Source organism: Sus scrofa, chromosome 14, assembly GCF_054392235.1.
Source record: "Sus scrofa isolate SSC_HxYL_T2T_F1_AM1 chromosome 14, Sscrofa_HxYL_maternal_Yorkshire_Landrace_v2.0, whole genome shotgun sequence".
Classification (NCBI taxonomy): domain Eukaryota; kingdom Metazoa; phylum Chordata; class Mammalia; order Artiodactyla; family Suidae; genus Sus; species Sus scrofa.
Window position 1 is genome coordinate 127,253,085 of NC_139396.1, and position 19,473 is coordinate 127,272,557.

The following is a 19,473-nucleotide window of genomic DNA, read 5'->3' on the forward strand; positions in this document are numbered from 1 at the left end:
GGAGTTCCCATTGTGGCACAGCAGAAATGAATCCGACTAGGAACCATGAGGTTGGGGGTTCGATCCCTGGCCTTGCTCAGTGGGTTAAGGATGCGGTATTGCTAAGCTGTGGTGTAGGTCGCAGATTTGGTTCAGATCCCACGTTGCTGTGGCTGTGGCGTAGGTTGGCAGCTGCAGCTTTGATTGGATCCCTAGCCTGGGAACCTCCATATGCTGTGGGTGCAGCCCTAAAAATACAAAAGGCCAAAAAAGTATGTATAGTTTCTTAAATTTTGTTTTTTCAGTGCCTAGGACAGAGACACCAAAGTCTTGTCAGCACAGGCCAGAAACTCTGCAAGGACGACCCCCAGGAAGAGGAGCAAGTAGGTGATGGGACCTAGTCAAGGATGGGAGAGGAAGAGAGGTATTTGGGTGTGCACTAACAGGCCAGCTTCCAGTACTTCCTTCAGCAGAATCTTTGTCTTTATAAAATGTCATCCAGTACTCAAAGTAGACAGCCGTCATCCCTCTTTCTCACTTGCCTTTTCTAAGTCATCATTTGCCTCATCCTGTCAATTCTTGCCTGAAATTATTTCACATTTGTCCCTTCATTCTTCATTCTCAAGCACCCTCACCCACAGCCTGAAAGAAGAGCCTTTAAAAACTATGTTTATGAATGAATGATTTTCTTTAGATATTTTAGAAAAATCATTTAAGCAAAAGAGAAGAAAAAATTGCTGTGATAAACCCCACCACTTTGAAATAATCATTATTAACATTTTGGTATTTACATCTCTGTATATGTCTGTGTATGTGGAATTGTACTGCAATATATCATGCAGTTTACTGCACATCATAAAATCTTTCAGATCAATAGACTTTTACAATAGGATTATTAATAGTTTCCTATTGTATGACTATAATGCCATTTACTTAACCTCCTATTATTGAATATCTAGGCTATTTCTAATCTTGTTCTTTTATAATCATTGATGAATGTCTCTGTAACTACATTAATCATATACACTCTTAATTATTTCTGTAAGATAAATTCATACAGCAGAATTGTAGGGTCAAAGCCTTTATATAGGGAGTTCCCATATATGTTGCAGAGGAAACGAATCCAACTAGCATGCATGAAGACACGAGTTCCATCCCTGGCCTTGCTCAGTGGGTTAAAGGATCTGGCGCTGCCATGAGCTGTGGTGTAGGTTGTAGAACGTGGCTCGGATCCTGCAGCTACAGCTCCAGTTCGACCCCTAGCCTGGGAATTTCCATATGCTGTGTGGCCCCCCCCCCCCAAAAAAAAAGGCCTGTACACATTCTTAGGGTATTTAATAATGAACCAAATGCAATATGGCTTCTTAGTCTGTATCCTGAGGTCCAGTATTTTTTTCTCTAATTCTTCTTTCTAAGCGCTCCCAGATTAAGTTTGTAGAGAAGAACCATAATAATGTCATTCCCCAGATTTCCCAGGGTTCAAAATCTTCAGTCTAGCCTTTGAGGCCCTGTGATCTGGGCCCAGCCTACCTTTCTAGATTCATCTTTCACTAGTCCTCCGTTACTCTACACCCCATGCTATTGCTTCTGCTGTTATCACCACATGGAACACACTCAATTTCTCCTCCATCTCTACCCACTATAGATATGGATCCATATCCATATCACATGAAGTCCCATAGTTGTGTATGTCCCTCACTTCTGGCTTTTATGCTATTCTCTTCTATCCTTCATGACCTTTTAGGTTCTAGTCTTATCTCCCCTCCTGTGCCACAAGTGCTTGTAAAGCTGGGACCAAGCTTTTTTCATCCCCCGCATTCCCTGCAATAGAAGTGTAACAGTTAGGACTGACTTGGTTATGCTGCAGTAACAGACAACCCTCATATCTCAGAGGCTGAACACAAGAAAGATTTATTTCTCCCTCATGCTAGATGTCCATCTCAGGTCAGCAAGGAGCCTCTGTTCCAATGACATCCACACTCAGGAATTCATAAGACCCCTCCATCTGCAACTGACATGGCAATGAGGGACCTGGAGGGGCTCATAGTGTCAATTGATTGCTCCTACCTGGAAGAGACATTTATGTTCACAACACGTAGGCCAAAATTAGTCACATGGCCCTATGGCTGGAAGAGGGCAGAGAGGAATCTTCCCATATAACTAGGAGGAGAGGAGTATCGGAAAAAGGGAAACTTGGAGTCCCTACCCCAGGAGCTAGTATGATGTCTTGCTTATAATGGACCATCCACAGACATGTGCTGAAAGAATGTGCAAATGAATGAAACTAGAAGAAGTCATCAGAACAAAAGAATGAGGACTATGATAGAACATGCTTCAGTTTAAAATTAAATTTCATTTTCATAAGTGGAGTGATGTTAACTTATGTGGGCATTTCTACGGGATGCAGACGTGTGCTTTTCTCTGTGTGTGTAAAGAGGGAGGGACAGCAGCAGGGAACTGTAAGCACACACATGCTTCTTGGAAGAAGTAGGAACAGCACAGTCATCACACAAACCAACCAGGGAGTGTCTGCAGCTCTGTTCAAAGATGGATGCTGGGCCCATCGGAGTGACTTAGCTGACTCAGCTCCTTTCTCTTAGGATCTAAACCTCTGCAGTACTCGATTTATAATGAGATGTTAATAGGATGTTATAAGGTAAATGGTAATCCGAGGAGGACCATCCTGAGACTGGACCTGGGTGTGACAGAGGGAGGTGCAAGAAAGGGTATGTGCTTGGCAAGATCCTTTGAGGGAGCAAGTAGACTCAACCATAGGAAGGGACAAGGCTCAGTAAATACCAGTGTGAGTTTTGTTCCCCTGGGAAAACCACGGGAACCATCAGGAACCTCTCATTTCCTGACCTAGTCCCTACAACTTCAATAAATCTCTTTTTATTTTCTACTAAGACCATTATCACTCTAGAGAGATAAGCTTAAAATCTAGAGAAGTAAGTGAAAACCACATCCTTACTAATTTTTAAAAATTATTTTATTTTATGGCCGTACTCTTGGCATGTGGAAGTTCTCAGGCCAGGGATTGAGTTGAGCTGCAGCTGAGACCTATGCAAGATCCTTTAACCCACTGCACTGGACAGGGATTGAACCCACGCCTTTGCAGCAACCTGAGCCCCTGCAGTTGAATTCTTAACCCACTGAGCCTTGCTATTTTTGAAGTGGGCTTAAATGTGGGTGTAACAATAAATTTTAGAGTCCCTGTAACATGTTATGTATATTTTCTTTCAAGAAAATGTGTCATATAAGGTTTGTAGCTTTACTGAAATGCTTAAAAGAACTTAACTAAATTTGAAATCACCTTTTTAACTATTCAAGGAAATTGGTTCATGAAATGTGTAGTTTGACTTATTAGTTGCATAATTGTGTTTAAATATTTGGGGAAATGTGCTTAATCAATGTAAAAGCCTAAAAACCCGAACATTAAACAAAAGTAAATAGGGGTAAGTGGTCTTTCCATGCCAGAAGCCCCCAACACGTGAAGGATCCTAGCAACAGACAAGACAGCTATTATCCAGTAGATTCAACTGACCGTACCTTGGAACAAAAAAAGCATGAGGTTTGGCTGCTACTATTGAAAACAAAATCCAAATTAATATGCTTAGCAGGAAAACCCAGTTAGCAGCTGCATGGGTTGCCTTTTACGATCATGTCTTTTGACAAGTATTGTATTAGTTGTGATTTGATGAGGCTTGAATCATGGACAAATATTTTTCCATGTTCAGCTCCCAAGTATAAGCCCAAGATTTGTTCCTTTAAAACATCTCTGAGGCCAAGTTTTTAAATGAGGGGAATGGAGAGGTGAGGGTTTTAGAGAAAGAGTCAGCCAAGCAATCTAGCTAATCATAGGACTTTTAAGAAAAGGAAAGATTATATAGCAGAAATGATCAGAACGTTGTAAATCAACTATACTTTGATAAAACTTTTTTAAATAAAACTTTTAAAAAGAAAAGATTAATATTCAGTGTCCTGCTGCATGGCTGCTAAACCCTTCCCGTCTCTCCCAAATGTTCATTAAAGTTGCCAAATAAACAGACATTTCCAAGGTTGACATAGTTTCACTTCATAGAGCTATCATGAAAGAACAAGTCATATTTTCAATGGATGCTAATGTAATATAATTAATGGATACATGGATGTTTCTTCCTGCTGCCGACAGCAGTCAAGGTTCAGGTATTTTTCTGGAATGGTTATTTTGACTTGCCACTTGGCTGGCAGACTAAGATCCTCTGCGGATTCTCAGAGGACTTATGAGCTAATAATGCTTAGGGATTTCGTGTCCTGAAGAACTCTTTAATCCCATGCTTCCTGAAGCCCACTCTAAGCCAGGACCTTCTGTCACATCCCAAGAGTTACAGGCCGTTTGAAAGCTCTGCTCAACAACCTTTCTGTTCGGCCTTTGGGTGTCCTGTGAGGAGCCCCTTGGGGCTCTCCGGGTAACTGGGACCAAGATGCATCGCCTTCTTGGCGCTCTGCCTCTGGTGGTGCTCTGAGGGGCTTCCTTTCTGAACACGGCAGCAGAAGCCGCGCCATGGGTGAGATCAGCCAAGAGTCGGTAGAGAAATACCTGGAGGACAACCCTCAGTTTGCCAAGGAGTACTTTGACAAGAAGCTGCGGGTGGAGGCGGGGGGAGAAAGCTCGCAGCCCGGCGGGGCGCAGGCCAGCGCATCCTTCCCCGGCCTGACGCTGGCGGAGGAGGCGGCCGTGTGCCTGGAGTTGCTGGGGATCCTGCGCGAGGAGGCGGGCAGCGCTGAGCTGGCGGTGCACCGGGCCCTGCAGAGGCTGGCGCAGCTGCTGCAGGCCGACCGCTGCAGCATGTTCTTGTGCCGGGCCCGCAACGGCACGCCCGAGGTGGCCTCCAAGCTGCTCGATGTCACCCCCACTTCCAAGTTTGAGGACAACCTGGTGGTCCCCGACAGAGAAGCTGTGTTTCCGTTGGATGTCGGGATAGTGGGCTGGGTGGCTCACACGAAGAAAACCTTTAATGTCCCAGATGTGAAAAAGGTACGTGGGCTGATGATGACAGTGGAGCGGAAATGAGGTCTTGGCGGGGTTGGGAAGGAACACTGGTAAAGAGAACTGGGTCCAGGGGCCACCCTTGGGCTGTTGATTTGGTTATAACCTGGGGCGGGGGGTGGCAGGGTGAGGAAGAGGAACCTCCAGGTCAGGGTTGCCAGATTTAGCAAATAAAATTACAAGATGCCCAGTTCCATCTGAATTTTAGATAATCAATGGTAATGTTTTAGTTTGTGTCCCATGGAATGTTGGGCATTTTATTGGGCAGCCTTACCTGAGCCTGGTGCAGTCCACATCTGCTCCCTCACACCTCCTCTGTGCTCTGGGCACTGTCCTGACCAACAGGGCAAAGCTGGCCACCCACTGGTGAGATCAGCCAACACGCCAGATGCCAAAGCCCCTGAACCGCTCTCCACGCCTCTCACCCACAATCCTTTGAAGACACTCAGGTCTTTGGAATGAATTGGCTTGTGAATTATTCTCTCACCTACAGACCAAATGCGCAAAAGGGAGAATGACACCCTTGGAACGCTCAGATGTTCTCATCTGGGTCATTGCAAATGTGAGTTTAGGTGATGACTAAGTACCATTGGCCAGCTCAACCACTCATAGCTCAGATCTATCAAGAATTTCCAATCCTGTAAATAGGACCTTTGGACCCTCCCGAAGACTGATCGTAGAGTTCACACATTATTATGCTCTTTTAAAAGCAGAAAAAATAACTTTCTGTGTAGTACCGCAGTGCTTATTCATCGCAAAAAAATTACAAAGTTCACACAAACAAAAAGGAGGAAATGCAAATCACCCATAATCCTTCCCCTCAGCCATCACCAAAGGTCCCATCCTGGCCTTTCTCTGCCAGCCCTTTTCCTACACCTGAGTCCCGTCATTTTGATTTGCTTTTAACAAAAGGGGAGAATTAGATGATGATGGAACAGAATTGATGCGGAGCAGCCCCTGAGATGCTTTCTCTGTAGAGGTTTATTGCCGGCTGGTGGAGGGGGCAGCTGGTGGGGTGGGGATGGGGGTGGGGAGGATAATCCCCTCCTGAAGCTGATTACAGCCAGGCGGGGAGGGGGTGCCTGGATCCAGAAGGCACAGAAGTTGTCAAACATTAGCAACACTCGGCAAACAGCTACAGGACAGCCCCCGGAGGAGCAATGGTTGCCTTTGGGCACCAGAGAGTCCCCAGTCTTTCCGGTCCCTCCCTGTAGTGCATTCAGGCTTGTTTGAGTAGGATTCTGAGGCCAACTGCAGCTGCTTCCAGAGACTAAACTGAGGTGGGCCCTTAAGGCAGAGTGCTCAGACCCCTGGCCAGGAAGCTATGCCCTCACCCCTGGGTTTTCTCACAGGAATACGCTTCTGGCCAGCCTCTGACTGAGGCCATCTCCAAAATGACTAGGACAGCAAACTTTAAAAAGCGATATGCAAGGTTTTTTTCCTAAAAAGAGTTTCTTAAGAGAAAAGCTGGATAAAATGACTTCTACTGTGCTCCTTTATTAATTAGCGAGCTCAGTGCTCCATGCTGAGGACAGAAGGACAGAATGGAGCTGCCTAAGAGATTGGGTGGCCTGAGTCTGTTGCTCTCCCTGATAGGTGCCCCTCCCTCCCCTACCCCTGACCCCATGGACAGGGCAGTAAATGGAAGAGGGGAGAGTGATGTCTCTCTGATCTCCCCTTTCCTGAGGACGTGTAAAGACAGACACCCTTACCCTCCTGAGCTGCAAGGAGGGACAAAGGCCTCCTGTGCTTTCCATTTCTACTGCTTCTACACATTTTTGTTTTTCCTCCAAGAATGGTGCTTTTCATCTCTGTTCGCACATTAAAATCAAACTGGGAGCTCTTTGAAAAATGCAGGTGCGTGAGACTCCCAATAGACCAGTTACACCAGACTCTCAGAGGCTGGGATGCAGCCAGAAGTAGGTTTTAAAAGCTCCCCCGGTGATTCTAATATGCAGTCAATGTTGAAAACTCCTTGTCTGTTGGGTGAGCAGATGCAAGAGGAGGAAATGGATTTCAAATCAACTGTGGATGACTAGAGGGAAAGGGCTGCTGGGGTCCTTAGTTTAACTAACTCTTCTGCTGGGGTCCTCAGTTTAACTCTTCCCTTGGGCAGACAGGGAGTTGAGGTCGTGGGGGGCCTTGTCTCTCCCAGAGTCTGTGGTCTGGTCAGGGACTGAGAAAGGCTGGAGAGGACAAGGCCTCCTCACTCTGTGTCCAGCACTCTTTCCATCTTCACCCTATGTTACAGCTCTGCATGTTCGCTGTACTTACATCATTCCAGAAAAATCTGCAGAGAAAGGAGCTCGAAACCAATGTTTTAAATGGTATTTCTATGAATGCTTCACCTTTTTATTGCCTTTGACACTTTGTGAAGATTTCTCTCATTCTTTATCTCATTTGATTCTGGCAAAGACCCTATGCAGGGGCAAGGACCATATTTTTATTACCATCCTGTGTATGTGAGACTCTTCTCAAGGTCAACCGGGCAGGAAGTGGTGGGTCTAGGGGATCATAACCCAGGTCTTTCGAGGCCTCCCTCTTCTGCCACAGCACTGAGCACACACGGCTCCTCTCTGGTTGGCCAGGTGGGCGTGGGGAGGGAAGGACTTCTCACACATAGATGAAGAGGCAGAACTGGATGTCCCCAGCCTTGGCAACAAGGAAGCCACATGGTGTCGGGTGAGAGCTTTGGCATCAGATGACCTGGGCGCAGATCCAGGTCTGAGACCGGATAACTGCATGACGGGTTATGTTTCTGCACCTGAGGAACAGAAGTGACCACATGTACAGATTAAACGTACACAAAGTGCCCGACTTCTAGTAGGTGCTCTATCAATGACAGCTACGACAATATTATTTTAATGCCAAGAGGAGCTGGGGGCTGGGTGTAAGTGGCCAAAACCGGGTCAATGATTATTGCTTGTTTTTAAAACAGGTTAAAGGCAGGGAAACTTAATAACAGGAAACTGAGACATATCCTCCTCAAGTTAATCATTTCTTATTCTATTGGGAAAGCTGGTGATTAACTCTATGGGTGGTTCTCCTGATTGTGGTTTAAAAGAAAGCAATGGGAAAATCCTAAGTTTTCAATAATTAACAGGGTACTTAGAGCTCATTTTCCTCCCTCCTCTGTTTCTGACTCCCAATCTTAAGATGTTTAATCAGAATTTAATGATGCTAAAATGGGATGAGGGGTCCAGACAGCCTGCCCTTCTAAACAGTGTTCCCAATTGCCTTCATTGGCTTCTTCGAAGAAGGACTCTCAAAGGGGGTTTGTGACTCTGAAAAATACAAGATTTACTCGAAGAAACTTCACCAAGGATTTGAACCAGTGAAAATAAAAAACCGGAAACCCTTCCCTCCCCTCCCCTGTAATTTGATGGATGGTTGTATCAAGGATTTGTAGATACAATGATAAGAAAGCATTGAATTTTTCTTTTTTTTTTTTTTTTTGGAGCAGACAAAAGTTTATTGCAGGGCCATGCAAGGAGACAGGCGACTGGTCTCAAGCATTACATTTCGAAACTTATTATTTTCTCAAGACAGCCAATTGAATGTAAGAACATTTCCTTATGTTTCGAATCTAGAATTAAATAGCCTCGAGTTTTGAAGCAGGCAGAGTGAAATGTGTTTGCGAAGAGGTGCTGTCTGACTCCATCCACGGTGCATGTTTGGGGCATCTGGGTTACTCCTTTAGTGCCCAGAATCACCATGTAAATGACAGTGATTGAATCTGTAATGGATGATAGGTTAGGAGCGAAATGGGCAGCAAGCTGGCCTGGGCTAGCAGTGGATTAAGAGAAAGAAGCTCACAAAGTTTGGAGAAATTCTGGTCTAAGGATGAAAATGCTACAGGAGGCAGAGAGAAGTCACAGAAAAAGTAGTTAGGAAAAACAAAACAAAAAAAGGAGTTAGGAAATGGGGTTCCCTGGTGGCCTAGCAGTTAAGGTTCCAGCCTTGTCGCTGCTGTGGCTTGGAATCAGTCCCTAGCTTGGGAATTTCCACCTGCCATAGGTGCTGCCAAAAAAAAAAAGTAGTTAGGAAAGAAATATGGCTCTTGATGGCATGGGGTAGAGAGCTGGCCCTCAGGAGTAAGCTTGCTCCTGGGCATCAGAGTCCTACATCAGCTAGGAGCATTTAATTTCTTCAGTGATTAGAATTGATTGGAAAAGCTAGAAGTAGGAGCAAAATGATAATTGCAGAAACAAAGACTTCTCATCCAGGGAAGTCTCCAAAGTCCCAGGTTTCTCTTCCCAGTATTTATTGAGCAACTACTATGTGGCCAACTCTTTTCTAAGTGCTCTGCCCACATGATGTTATTCTCTCTTCACATCAGGGACCCTAGACAGTAGATAATATTAGAGTCCTTATTTTTAGATTAAAAAACGAGGATGCAGAGGGTAAGTAGTATGCCCAGGGTCTCACAGCTAGCAAATTGGGGCCTGGTTTCAGCCAAGGAAGTCTGACTTCAGAATCTTCTTCACCATTAGGCGATGCATATGAAATATTTGATTTGTGTGGTTTCCGGAAGGTATGAAAGCCATCTGGGGTCAAGGGCTGCATCTGACTCCCTTAGCATCTCACATTTCTAAGGCTCCTCCACAGAACTGATTGATGTACTTAAAGTATAGATTCCTGGTGAAGACAGATCCCACATTAGGAAATTAGCATTTGGTGGGTCTGCTTTGAGTCTGTGAATCTGCATTAATCTGCAGATGATTCTGAGGCACAGCCCAGGTCTCCTGCTCTGGTGGGAGCTGTGAGGTCTATTGTCCAAGCAGCCCTTGTTCTCGGTTGGAAATTCTGGCCCGGAAGGCACGCACCAGTGGACTATTTTTTTTTTTTTTTTTTTTTTAAGGCTCGCACCCGGGGCATATGGGAATTTCTAGGCTAGGGATTGAATTGGTGCTACAGTGGCCGGCCTACACCACAGCCACAGCAGTGGCGGGATCTGAGCCACATCTGCAACCTACATCCCAGCTCATGGCAACACCAGATCCCCAACCCACAAGAACAGGGATCGAACCTGCATCCTCACGGACTCTAGTCAGATTTGTTTCTGCTGCGCCACAACAGGAGCTTCATCAGTGGACATTTTTACTTTGGGAAACTGAGCAGAGACCAGCCTCCAAAGTTTGTGCTGCTTTTAGAAGCACCATCAACACAGAGAAATGAATATAGTACAACTTGTGAAAGGACCACCACATTAATTTTGGTCCATGGGTCTCAAAGTCAGGCTGAAAGTTCAGTTCTAATTGAAGAAGACTCAGGTAAGGGGAAAAAATAAGGACCCACAGCAGTCTACATGCAACTAAAGTATTCCTCTCAATTACAGCCAATAGGATAACTGCTACCCTTGACCTTCTTCCCAAGCCCTTCCATTTGTTCCCTTCTCCAAACTTAGCACGACACCCTTTCACTTTCCATGGTTAGTGTACTAAAGTCATCTCTCCCTCCTACTGCTTGAAGCTTGCATCTGGGATGATACTGCATTTTCCCCAAGGAAAGAATGAAAAAATTATGAATGAAAGACACTGACTTGATAGAACATTGAACAACTTAATTATCTGGTGCTGGCAAGAGGGTGGTTCTCTCCTATATGACCAATGGCAGTAAGAATGTCAAGCTTTGATAAAAATAATTTGTGTCATTAAAATCTGCAGATACCTATTGATCCTGCAAAACATATATCCACTTTGGGGACTCCATTGCCTAAAAATAAAAGTGAGAGTGATGAGTGCAGTCTTGTTTGCAGTGGGGAAAGCTCTAAGCAGACAGACTCAGTAGAGGATGGTTGAGCTGACCGTGGAGCTCAACCCACACTGTGGAGTAGTAGGCAGGAATCTGGAAGATGAGTTCACGTCCATATGCATAGGTCTGGAGGGGAGTCCACACGATATTGTTAAGTGATGAAAGGATTGTATACAATTAGAAAAGAAAATTTTATTAAAAAAAGAAAACGCTTTGTCCAAGTGTAGAGAAAGGCATAGAAGGAGTCATACGGGACAAGAACCCAATGCACAGACCTGCATTAGGTGAGATTTTGAGGAGGTAGGGGTCGATCTCTTTTTTTTATGCTTTGATTTATGGGTTGACAGGTTTCAAGTGCACATTTTACTTTTGCCATTAAAAAAAAAGAGCTCCACGGAATAGACCCAGAATCCCCACCATGCTCTCCTGGCACATCCTTTCTGCCTGTTGTAATTCTGCATTTTCTCCTCCCTTCCTCTTAGCACCTCACTTTCCTCTTGGCCACAACCTCACCTCTTTATTCCTGGCCCAACCTCAGCCTAAGCTAGATAGGCCATAGCTCAGATGGGAAGTGCTCATTCAGAAACAGGCAGTTTCATTCTGCACTTCATTCATTCTCTCTAAGTGAGGATGGGGGTGGGTGGGGAATGTTTACTAGGGACCACCGTGCTAGGTCTGGTTATCTGTTGGTAGGACTTGGACTAGAGAGAATGATCTGTTGCCATTCCTAGATCTGCCCTCAGTGGTTCTGTGCTACTTTGCCAAATGTGTGAATGTATCTTTCAGAACAACCATTTTTCTGACTTCATGGACAAACAAACCGGGTATGTCACCAGGAACCTACTGGCAACCCCCATCGTGATGGGCAAGGAGGTTCTTGCTGTGATTATGGCAGTTAACAAAGTAGATGCACCTGAGTTTTCCAAACAGGATGAAGAGGTAATGCTAACCTGGGGCATCCTGTCGGAGGCTCAGGAAATTTATTCGTGGTATAACTGAAGGAAAGCTGTCACACTTAATTTGTTTTTCTCTGCTATCTGCAGGTCTTTTCCAAATACCTCAACTTTGTTTCTGTCATCCTAAAGCTTCATCATACCAACTACCTGTACAGTATTGAATCCCGAAGAAGCCAGGTAAAGGGCAGGTGACATTGATCACTTCATGTTGACTTGTGTGACAGAGGGACCCAGAGGCAACAAGTGCAGACTCTTCCTATGCCTCGTGGAGGTTTAAACCACACGGAGCAGACCCCCAAACACTGGCTTGCTTTATTCAGTCTCTAGCCTGGGTAGCCATGGTTTCTTTCTGTATGAGATGTGATGATAATGATAGTACCTACCCCACATGGTTGTTATGACAAGCAAATGGTCATTAGATGAATTAGTTCATATAAAGCTCTTAGCAGCTCCTGGTACCTAGTCAAGGTATTAATTTGAGAAGCAAATGGCTCCTCCAAAGCCTGTTGCTTCCTCGAGCCAGAGGGATAAAGAACAACATGGCTGGTCAGGATCCCTGAGTTGTACCACCCTGTGGACCTCGGTTTCTTCCTTGGTGCAATGGTGGGAGGGTGGTTGTGATGAAGGACTTCCAAGGCCTGCCCCATTCTAACTGTCCAGGTGAGGTAACCTTTGGCGAGCTCAGGATGGGTGGAAGGAGGCCTGTAGCTATCTCGCCATGAGGGCCATCAGGCGCCAGTGGGCCACCAATACTGGACCTTCTGCCCAGGGACTGTCTCTGTATTTACTGTTAGATCACTTGCCCTTTGGAGTCAAAACATTTGGACATGGGGACTAATTGTGGCTTCTCTCCTTTCCTAAACCCACAGCCTTGCAAAGGTCTGCTCATCATCTACTCAGAGAATCTGAGAAATTGAATGTGTACTAGTTCAAAACGTGTGCATGTTCAAAAATGGAATTACATTGTTTGGTGATATGTATTCATTTTATCTGATGCACCTCCTGTCTTCTTCTGACTGATGCCCTAGCTCTTCATTGTGTATTTTGTTCTAACTGTTTTCTTGGTAATATCTACTTTCAGATCCTTATGTGGTCAGCCAACAAAGTATTCGAAGAGCTCACGGATGTTGAGCGGCAATTTCACAAAGCACTCTACACTGTTAGAACATATCTGAACTGTGAACGATACTCCATTGGATTGCTGGACATGACCAAGGAGAAGGTCACTGTTCCGTACATTCTGTTTCACCTAAAATCACCTGTAAAATGTCTATCATGCAAAGTGCCATCCATTAAAAAAAAAAAAAAAGGATACACTATGTAGATTACTAGTCATGATAGATCATAAGAACTAATTTTGGGAATTCCCTTTGTGGTTCAGCAGGTTAAAAACCAACACAGTGTCTGTGAGGATGTGTGTTCGATCCCTGGTCTCACTCAGTGGGTTAAGGATCTGGCATTGCCATAAGCTGTAGCTTAGGTTTCAGATATGGCTCAGATCTGGCAATGTTGAGGCTGTGGTGTAGGCTGGCAGCTGCAGCTCTGATTTGACACCTAGCCTGGGAACTTCCATATGCCGTGGGTGTGGCCCTAAAAAGCAAAAAACAAACAAACAAAACAAAACAAAAAAAAAAACTAGTGCCAAGAAAGTATGGTATAGAGGTAAAAGTATGCATTCTGAAGCAAAGATGAACCAGGCTTGGCTTTTCCACTTCCTAGATATATGTATCTTCAAGCCTTTTAAAAAAAATTAATAGACTTTATTCTTCTAGGATAATGTTAGATATACAGGAAAAATGATCAGAAATATCAGAGATTTTCCATACCTTGCTCTTCCTTTCCCACCCCTCCTTCCCATATTATTAACATCTTGCTTTGATGTTGCACATTTCTTACAGTTGATGAATCAGTATTGATATGTTATTATTAACTAAAGTCCACAGTTTACAATGAGGTTCAACTCTTTATATTGCACAATTCTTTGCATTTGGGGCAAATACATAAGTCATATAACTGCCATTAAAGTATCGTACCTTATGATGGTTTTCCTACCCTAAACCCCTCTGGGTTCCATCTATTCATCCTTCTCTCTCCCCACCCAAGCCGCTGGGAACCACTGATATTTTTACTCCCACTATAGTTTCACCTTTTTGATAATGTCATGTAGTTGGAATCATACAGCATGTAACTTTTGCAGATGAAATTATCTCCCTTAGGAATACGCATTCGCATTTTCTTCATGTCTTTTCATGGCTTGATAGCTTATTTCTCTTGAATGCTGAATGATATTCTGTTGTCTGGGTACAGCATAGTTTGCTTATCCATTCTGAAGGACATCTTGGTTGATTCCAAATTTTGATAATGATGAGTAAAGCTGCTGTTGTGTGTAGATTTTTGTGTAGACATAAGTTTTTAACCCGTTTGGGTAAATGCCAAGGAGGGCTAAAGCTGGATCATATGATGAGGCTATGTTTAGCTTTGTAAGAAACAGATTGTCTTCCAAAGTGGCTGTACCATGTTGCATTCCCACTGGCAATAATTGAGAGTTCCTATTGTTGCACCTTCTCACCAGCTTTTGGTGTTGTCAGTGTTCCAGATTTTGGTCATTCTTATAGGTATCTCATTGTGTTAATTTGCATTTCCTGGTAACATGTAATGGCCTCTTTTCATATGCTTACTTCCCATCGGTATATCTGCTTTGATGAGATGTTTGTTTAGATCTTTTGCGTATTTTTAATCGCCCAATTAATCGCTCAATTTTAATTGGGTTGTTTATTTTCTTATTGTTCAGTTTCCAAAGTTTTATATATATATATATATATATTTTGTCTTTTTGCCATTTCTTGGGCCGCTCCTGCGGTATATGGAGGTTCCCAGGCTAGGGGTCGAATTGGAGCTGTAGCCGCCAGCCTATGCCAGAGCTATAGCAACGCAGGATCCGAGCCGAGTCTGCGACCTACACCACAGCTCACGGCAATGCCGGAACCTTGACCCACTGAGCAAGGCCAGGGATCAAACCCGCAACCTCATGGTTCCTAGTCGGATTCGTTAACCACTGTGCCACGACGGGAACTCCCAGTTTTATATATTTTGAATACGAATCCTGTATTGGATATGTTTTTGCAAATATTCTCTCCTAATCTGTGATATATATTTTCATTTTCTTAACAGTATTGTTTTCAGAAGTTTAATTTTAATAAAGTCTAATTTTCCATTTTTTGGTGTTATATCTAAAGAATTCCACCAAGCTCAAATTTACCTAGATTTTCACCCATGCCATCCCCCAGAAGTTTCATAGTTTTGCATTTTACACTTAGGCCTATGAGCCACATTGAGTTATTTTTTGTGACCTTTGTAAGATCTATGTCTAGATTCATTTTGTCTGCGTGTGGATGTCCAGGTGATCCAGTAAAATTGTTGAAAAGACTGTCCTTTCTCCATTGCCTTTGTTCCTTTGTCAAAGGTCAGTTGTTTTATTTGTATAGGTCTATTTCTGGGCTCTATTCTGTTCCACCAATTTGTCTATTCCTTCACCAATATCATATTCCCTTGATTACTGTAGCTTTATAGTAAGTCTTGAAGTGTCAGTTCTTTTGATTTTGTCCTTTTCAGCAAGTCTTTTCTTTGATTCTTGATTTACTCATCTGTTAGATGAAGACATTTCTCATCAGTTGTGAGCATTTGGAATTATTTAGAAATTATATGTCTCTATCTATCCATCTATCTATCTATCTATCCATCTATCTATCTATCTATCTATCTATCTATCTATCTAATCTGTATTTCTAAATCTGTATCTCTGTCGGGTCTAGCACATAGCAGGGCATAAAAATATATTATTATTATTTTTTTGTCTTTTGACTCTTTAGGGCTACACCTGTGGCATATGGAGGTTCCCAGGCTAGGGGTTGAATCGGAGCTACAGCTGCCAGCCTACTCCAGAGCCACAGCAACGCCAGATCCAAGCTGCATCTGCGACCTATATACCACAGCTCACGGCAACGCTAGATCCTTAACCTACTGAGCAAGGCCAGGGATTGAACCTGCAACCTCATGTTTCCTAGTTGGATTTGTTTCCACTGTGCCCCGATGGGAACTCCAAATTATATTATTATTACAAGTTTGAGGATTTATATTCTGAAAAGTTAAAATTATTTTAAAGTAGAAGTCACGAAATATTTAATATTATTCACACACATCATTTCTCATCTCGCTTCATTAATTCTGTTGGATTTCTCCAACATGACTAATGAATACTATATCATTTATTACTCTCCATGTGATTGGAAGTTATTGTTTGTAGTAGTTGTGGATTATAGTTTATAGTAAAAGTGGATAAACATAGAACTAAGTGTCGGGAGAGCTGAGTTCTGATCCTGGCTCTGGGACTTTCTGAGTGTATTGGTTAGGATGCTTTTTACTGCAAGTAACATCAGATCCAGCTAAAAGAATCTTTAATAACATGATGGTTATTATCTCATTTAACAAGAAGTTCCAAGGTAGGGCAATTCTAAGGCTGGTTAATTCAGAGCTCAATAGAGTTATCAAAATCCCAGCTGCTTTTCTTTTTTTCCCCAGCAGAGTTTCTGCTCCCTTCTACGTTGTTGGTGAGGTCTCTTCTTATGATGCAAAGATGGCTATTGCAGCTCCATGCCTGGTGCATAGACAAGACAAAACTGGGAGACATTTCAGATGAGAAATGTCTCCCAGGAGCCCCTTGGCAGACTTCTCTCCCTTCATTGTCCAGGACACATACCTGCCCTCAAACTAATTCCAGGCACCTTAGATAGACCCATCTTCCCTGAGAAAGCCACCTGATAACCTACCTAAAATCAGGTTCTGTTAGTAAGGAAGAAGGGGGGAATGTATGTTGGGTAAGGCAAGCAACACTGTTCACCACTCAACATGACTTTGGCCAAGCCTCCTAACCTATCTGGATTTAGTTTAATTGTCTGTAAAATAGCTGCTATCTATTGAGAACTTTTAACTATGTGTCAGGATAGGTACTGCAACTTTGTATTATTCATTGCATCCACACAGTGACCGTATAGTATAAATTTCATTATTATCCCCATTTTACAGATTAAAAAGATTGATTTGTTTACAGTTACGGGTTCATAAGCAATATTGCTGAAAAAAGAGTTTTAAAATTCTGGAATTATAAAATACCATAAAATATGCAAACCAATGACATTCCTATAATATAGGAGAGTTCACAGAACAGTTTGCTTAATAATGTTTAAATATAATTGCCTCCAGGAATTCTATGATGAATGGCCAATCAAGCTGGGAGAAGTTGAGCCTTATAAAGGTCCAAAGACGCCAGATGGCAGAGTGAGTGCAAACATCTTCCTTGACGATATCTGTACATGGGTACCAGGTGCTAAAACCAGAGGAGGCCATGCGTAGAGGAAATGAGCACTGGCCGGGGACGGACTGGGTTCTAGTCCTGTAACTTCCTGGGGGACCTTGAAGTAGTCAAAAGGGCACTGGACAAGGAGTTTGAAGCTCAAGTCCCAGGGTGGCCCTTGCCTTAATTTGTTGTTTAATCTCAGTTTCCTTTTCTGTAAAGCCAGGGTTTGGTGGCTTCATGCTTCTTGACAGGGAGACACAGGGAAGCATCAGCACCTCCTGCAGAGGTTTATAGACATACTGTGCCTAGGCCTTCCTTCTGACGCGCTGGATTGGGACTCCAGGGATGGGCTGGATTAGATTTCCTTTCCCCCTTGACTGCAAGCTTCACAGGAAGCTGTGCCACCAGCACACAGGAAAGGGAAGGCAAAGGGTGGAATGTTCAGGTTCTTCCTCTGCCCAAAGAAGTAGAGAGACTGATTCTCAAGTCACTTCCAGCTTTGTCAACGTATCCACCAAATCCTGCTTCTGAGCCACCTGTTCAGATATGCGAGTGCTGGAAGGCGTGACACTCTACAGCCGGGAAGAGAAAACAGTCAGTAGGAAATCCCATGATTTGTTCCACCGAAGTGATTAGTCAGGTACTTCTAGGTAATAGAAAGGAATCAGTTAAAAGAAAAACCAAGACTCCCCCAGAAGCTGTTAGGGTGAGTTTAACTTTCTAAAATTTGTTCAAGGCTTGTTCATGTAGATTAGTGGCCAATGCTATTTCTAGTTAGCTTGTAATTAAGACGTGGGTAGTTTGGTAATGTATGTTATGCAGAGAAATGTGGTTGGGAAATAAAGTACTATTTAAATTTTAAAGTTGTATATTGATTAAGGAAAAGTGTTTTACTGGGGAAGATTTTTCACCTAGTCCCTTTTGTTCCTCTTAGGAAATCATCTTTTATAAGATCATCGATTACATTTTACATGGAAAGGAAGAGATCAAGGTCATTCCGTGAGTATTACCATGAAGTAGCTGCAGGAGTTGCCACTTAATTTTCTTGTATACAGTGCATTTCTCTGTATAGCCGTGATTTTCCCTGTATAGCAATTTTTTTTTTCTTATCTTTTTCAAGGACACCTCCCACAGACCACTGGACTCTTGTTAGTGGGTTACCTACATATGTTGCTGAAAATGGATTTGTAAGTTATTGAACAGTTCACATTTTATATAGTGTTGGATGAACCTCTTATTAGCTAAGAGATGGGAACAACTGTGAGAGCAAGAATGCACCAGGTAAGGGTGAGGTGGCCACTTTGGCACAGGACACAGGAGAGGGGAATCTCCGCCGTTGAATGTAGGTGAACTAGAGACTCCTGAACTCTACAAGAAAATAATTTAGTCAACATGAGCAAAATTGATCCATCTCCAACCTCATTCTGCAGCCACACAGACTTCAGATGTCCTTCGGCAGGTCATGACTGTGATTCATGCTGGGTTTGATTTGAACTCAAGTTAGTTCCCTTGGTCCAGAGGTTTGACACATGGAAAATTACTGCAAAAAAAAAAAAAAGAAAAATAGGTAAAGAAAGAACGTTGCTCCTGATTGCAATGCAGAATGTAGAGAGTTAAGGAGGTCCTGCTGTGGCACAGTGGGTTGATGATCCGGCTTGTCTCTGTGGCATTGCTGGTTCAATCCCTGGCCCCGGTGCAGTGGATTAAGGATCCTCTGTTGCCACAGGTGCAGCACAGGTCTCAGATATGGCTTGGATTTGATTTCTGGCCCAGGAATGTCTATATGCCGCGGGTGCTGCCCCCAAAAAGGAAAAAAATGTAGTGAGGGGAAGTGAGGATTTTTGCCCTGGTTTCTTGGGTGGGATGGGGGTGGGGAGACTGTCAGCCAGGTCTGGTTAAGAGAGCTCAGGGGTGGGAAGACAGCTAACAAGAGGCCCCTGGGGGGTCTCATGGGTCTCCGTAGCTTTCCTGCTCGGCCTCCTCCTCATGGTGGGTTTCTCTCCCAAGTTGGGCTTCTCTACCATTGGTATCACTTTTTTTGGCATCAGGATTCCTCCCTGTAAAGAGTGTTTGCAGCTTCAACATTTCTTTCTGTTGGCATTTTTCTTCCCCCTTCATGCTCAAGTTTCTAAAAAAATTTTTTTACAGCATTCATTTGCATAGTTATTTTTTTAGTGCTGTCATTATGTTTTTGTCAGTGTTCATGCATCTTCATTATTTAGTAATGTGCATCTGAATTATAATGACTGGAAGAGTCACCCAAGTGTTGTAGGGGAAGTGGAACAAAAATCTAGGTGGTTTAGTGCTTTTACTGTTGCAAATTTGCCTCTGCTGAGTGAGTGTGAACATTTCTGGGTTCTGAGTGGTGACCGAGTAAGGAAAATTCTATTGTGACTACAAGA

The 19,473-nt window shown here is 43.5% G+C and overlaps 1 protein-coding gene across 1 annotated transcript in view; it reads left to right on the forward strand.

Annotated features, from left to right (window-relative positions):
- The first annotated feature begins 4,328 nt into the window (after nt 1–4,328).
- The window catches only part of PDE6C (phosphodiesterase 6C), a 70,769-nt gene continuing 55,624 nt past the window's right edge, over nt 4,329–19,473 (forward strand). The window contains 7 exon segments of the mRNA NM_001375586.2: nt 4,329–4,996; nt 11,549–11,701; nt 11,806–11,895; nt 12,800–12,940; nt 16,978–17,052; nt 18,006–18,070; nt 18,192–18,258. Of these exon segments, the coding sequence (NP_001362515.1) occupies nt 4,523–4,996; nt 11,549–11,701; nt 11,806–11,895; nt 12,800–12,940; nt 16,978–17,052; nt 18,006–18,070; nt 18,192–18,258 (1,065 nt within the window). The 5' untranslated portion in view covers nt 4,329–4,522.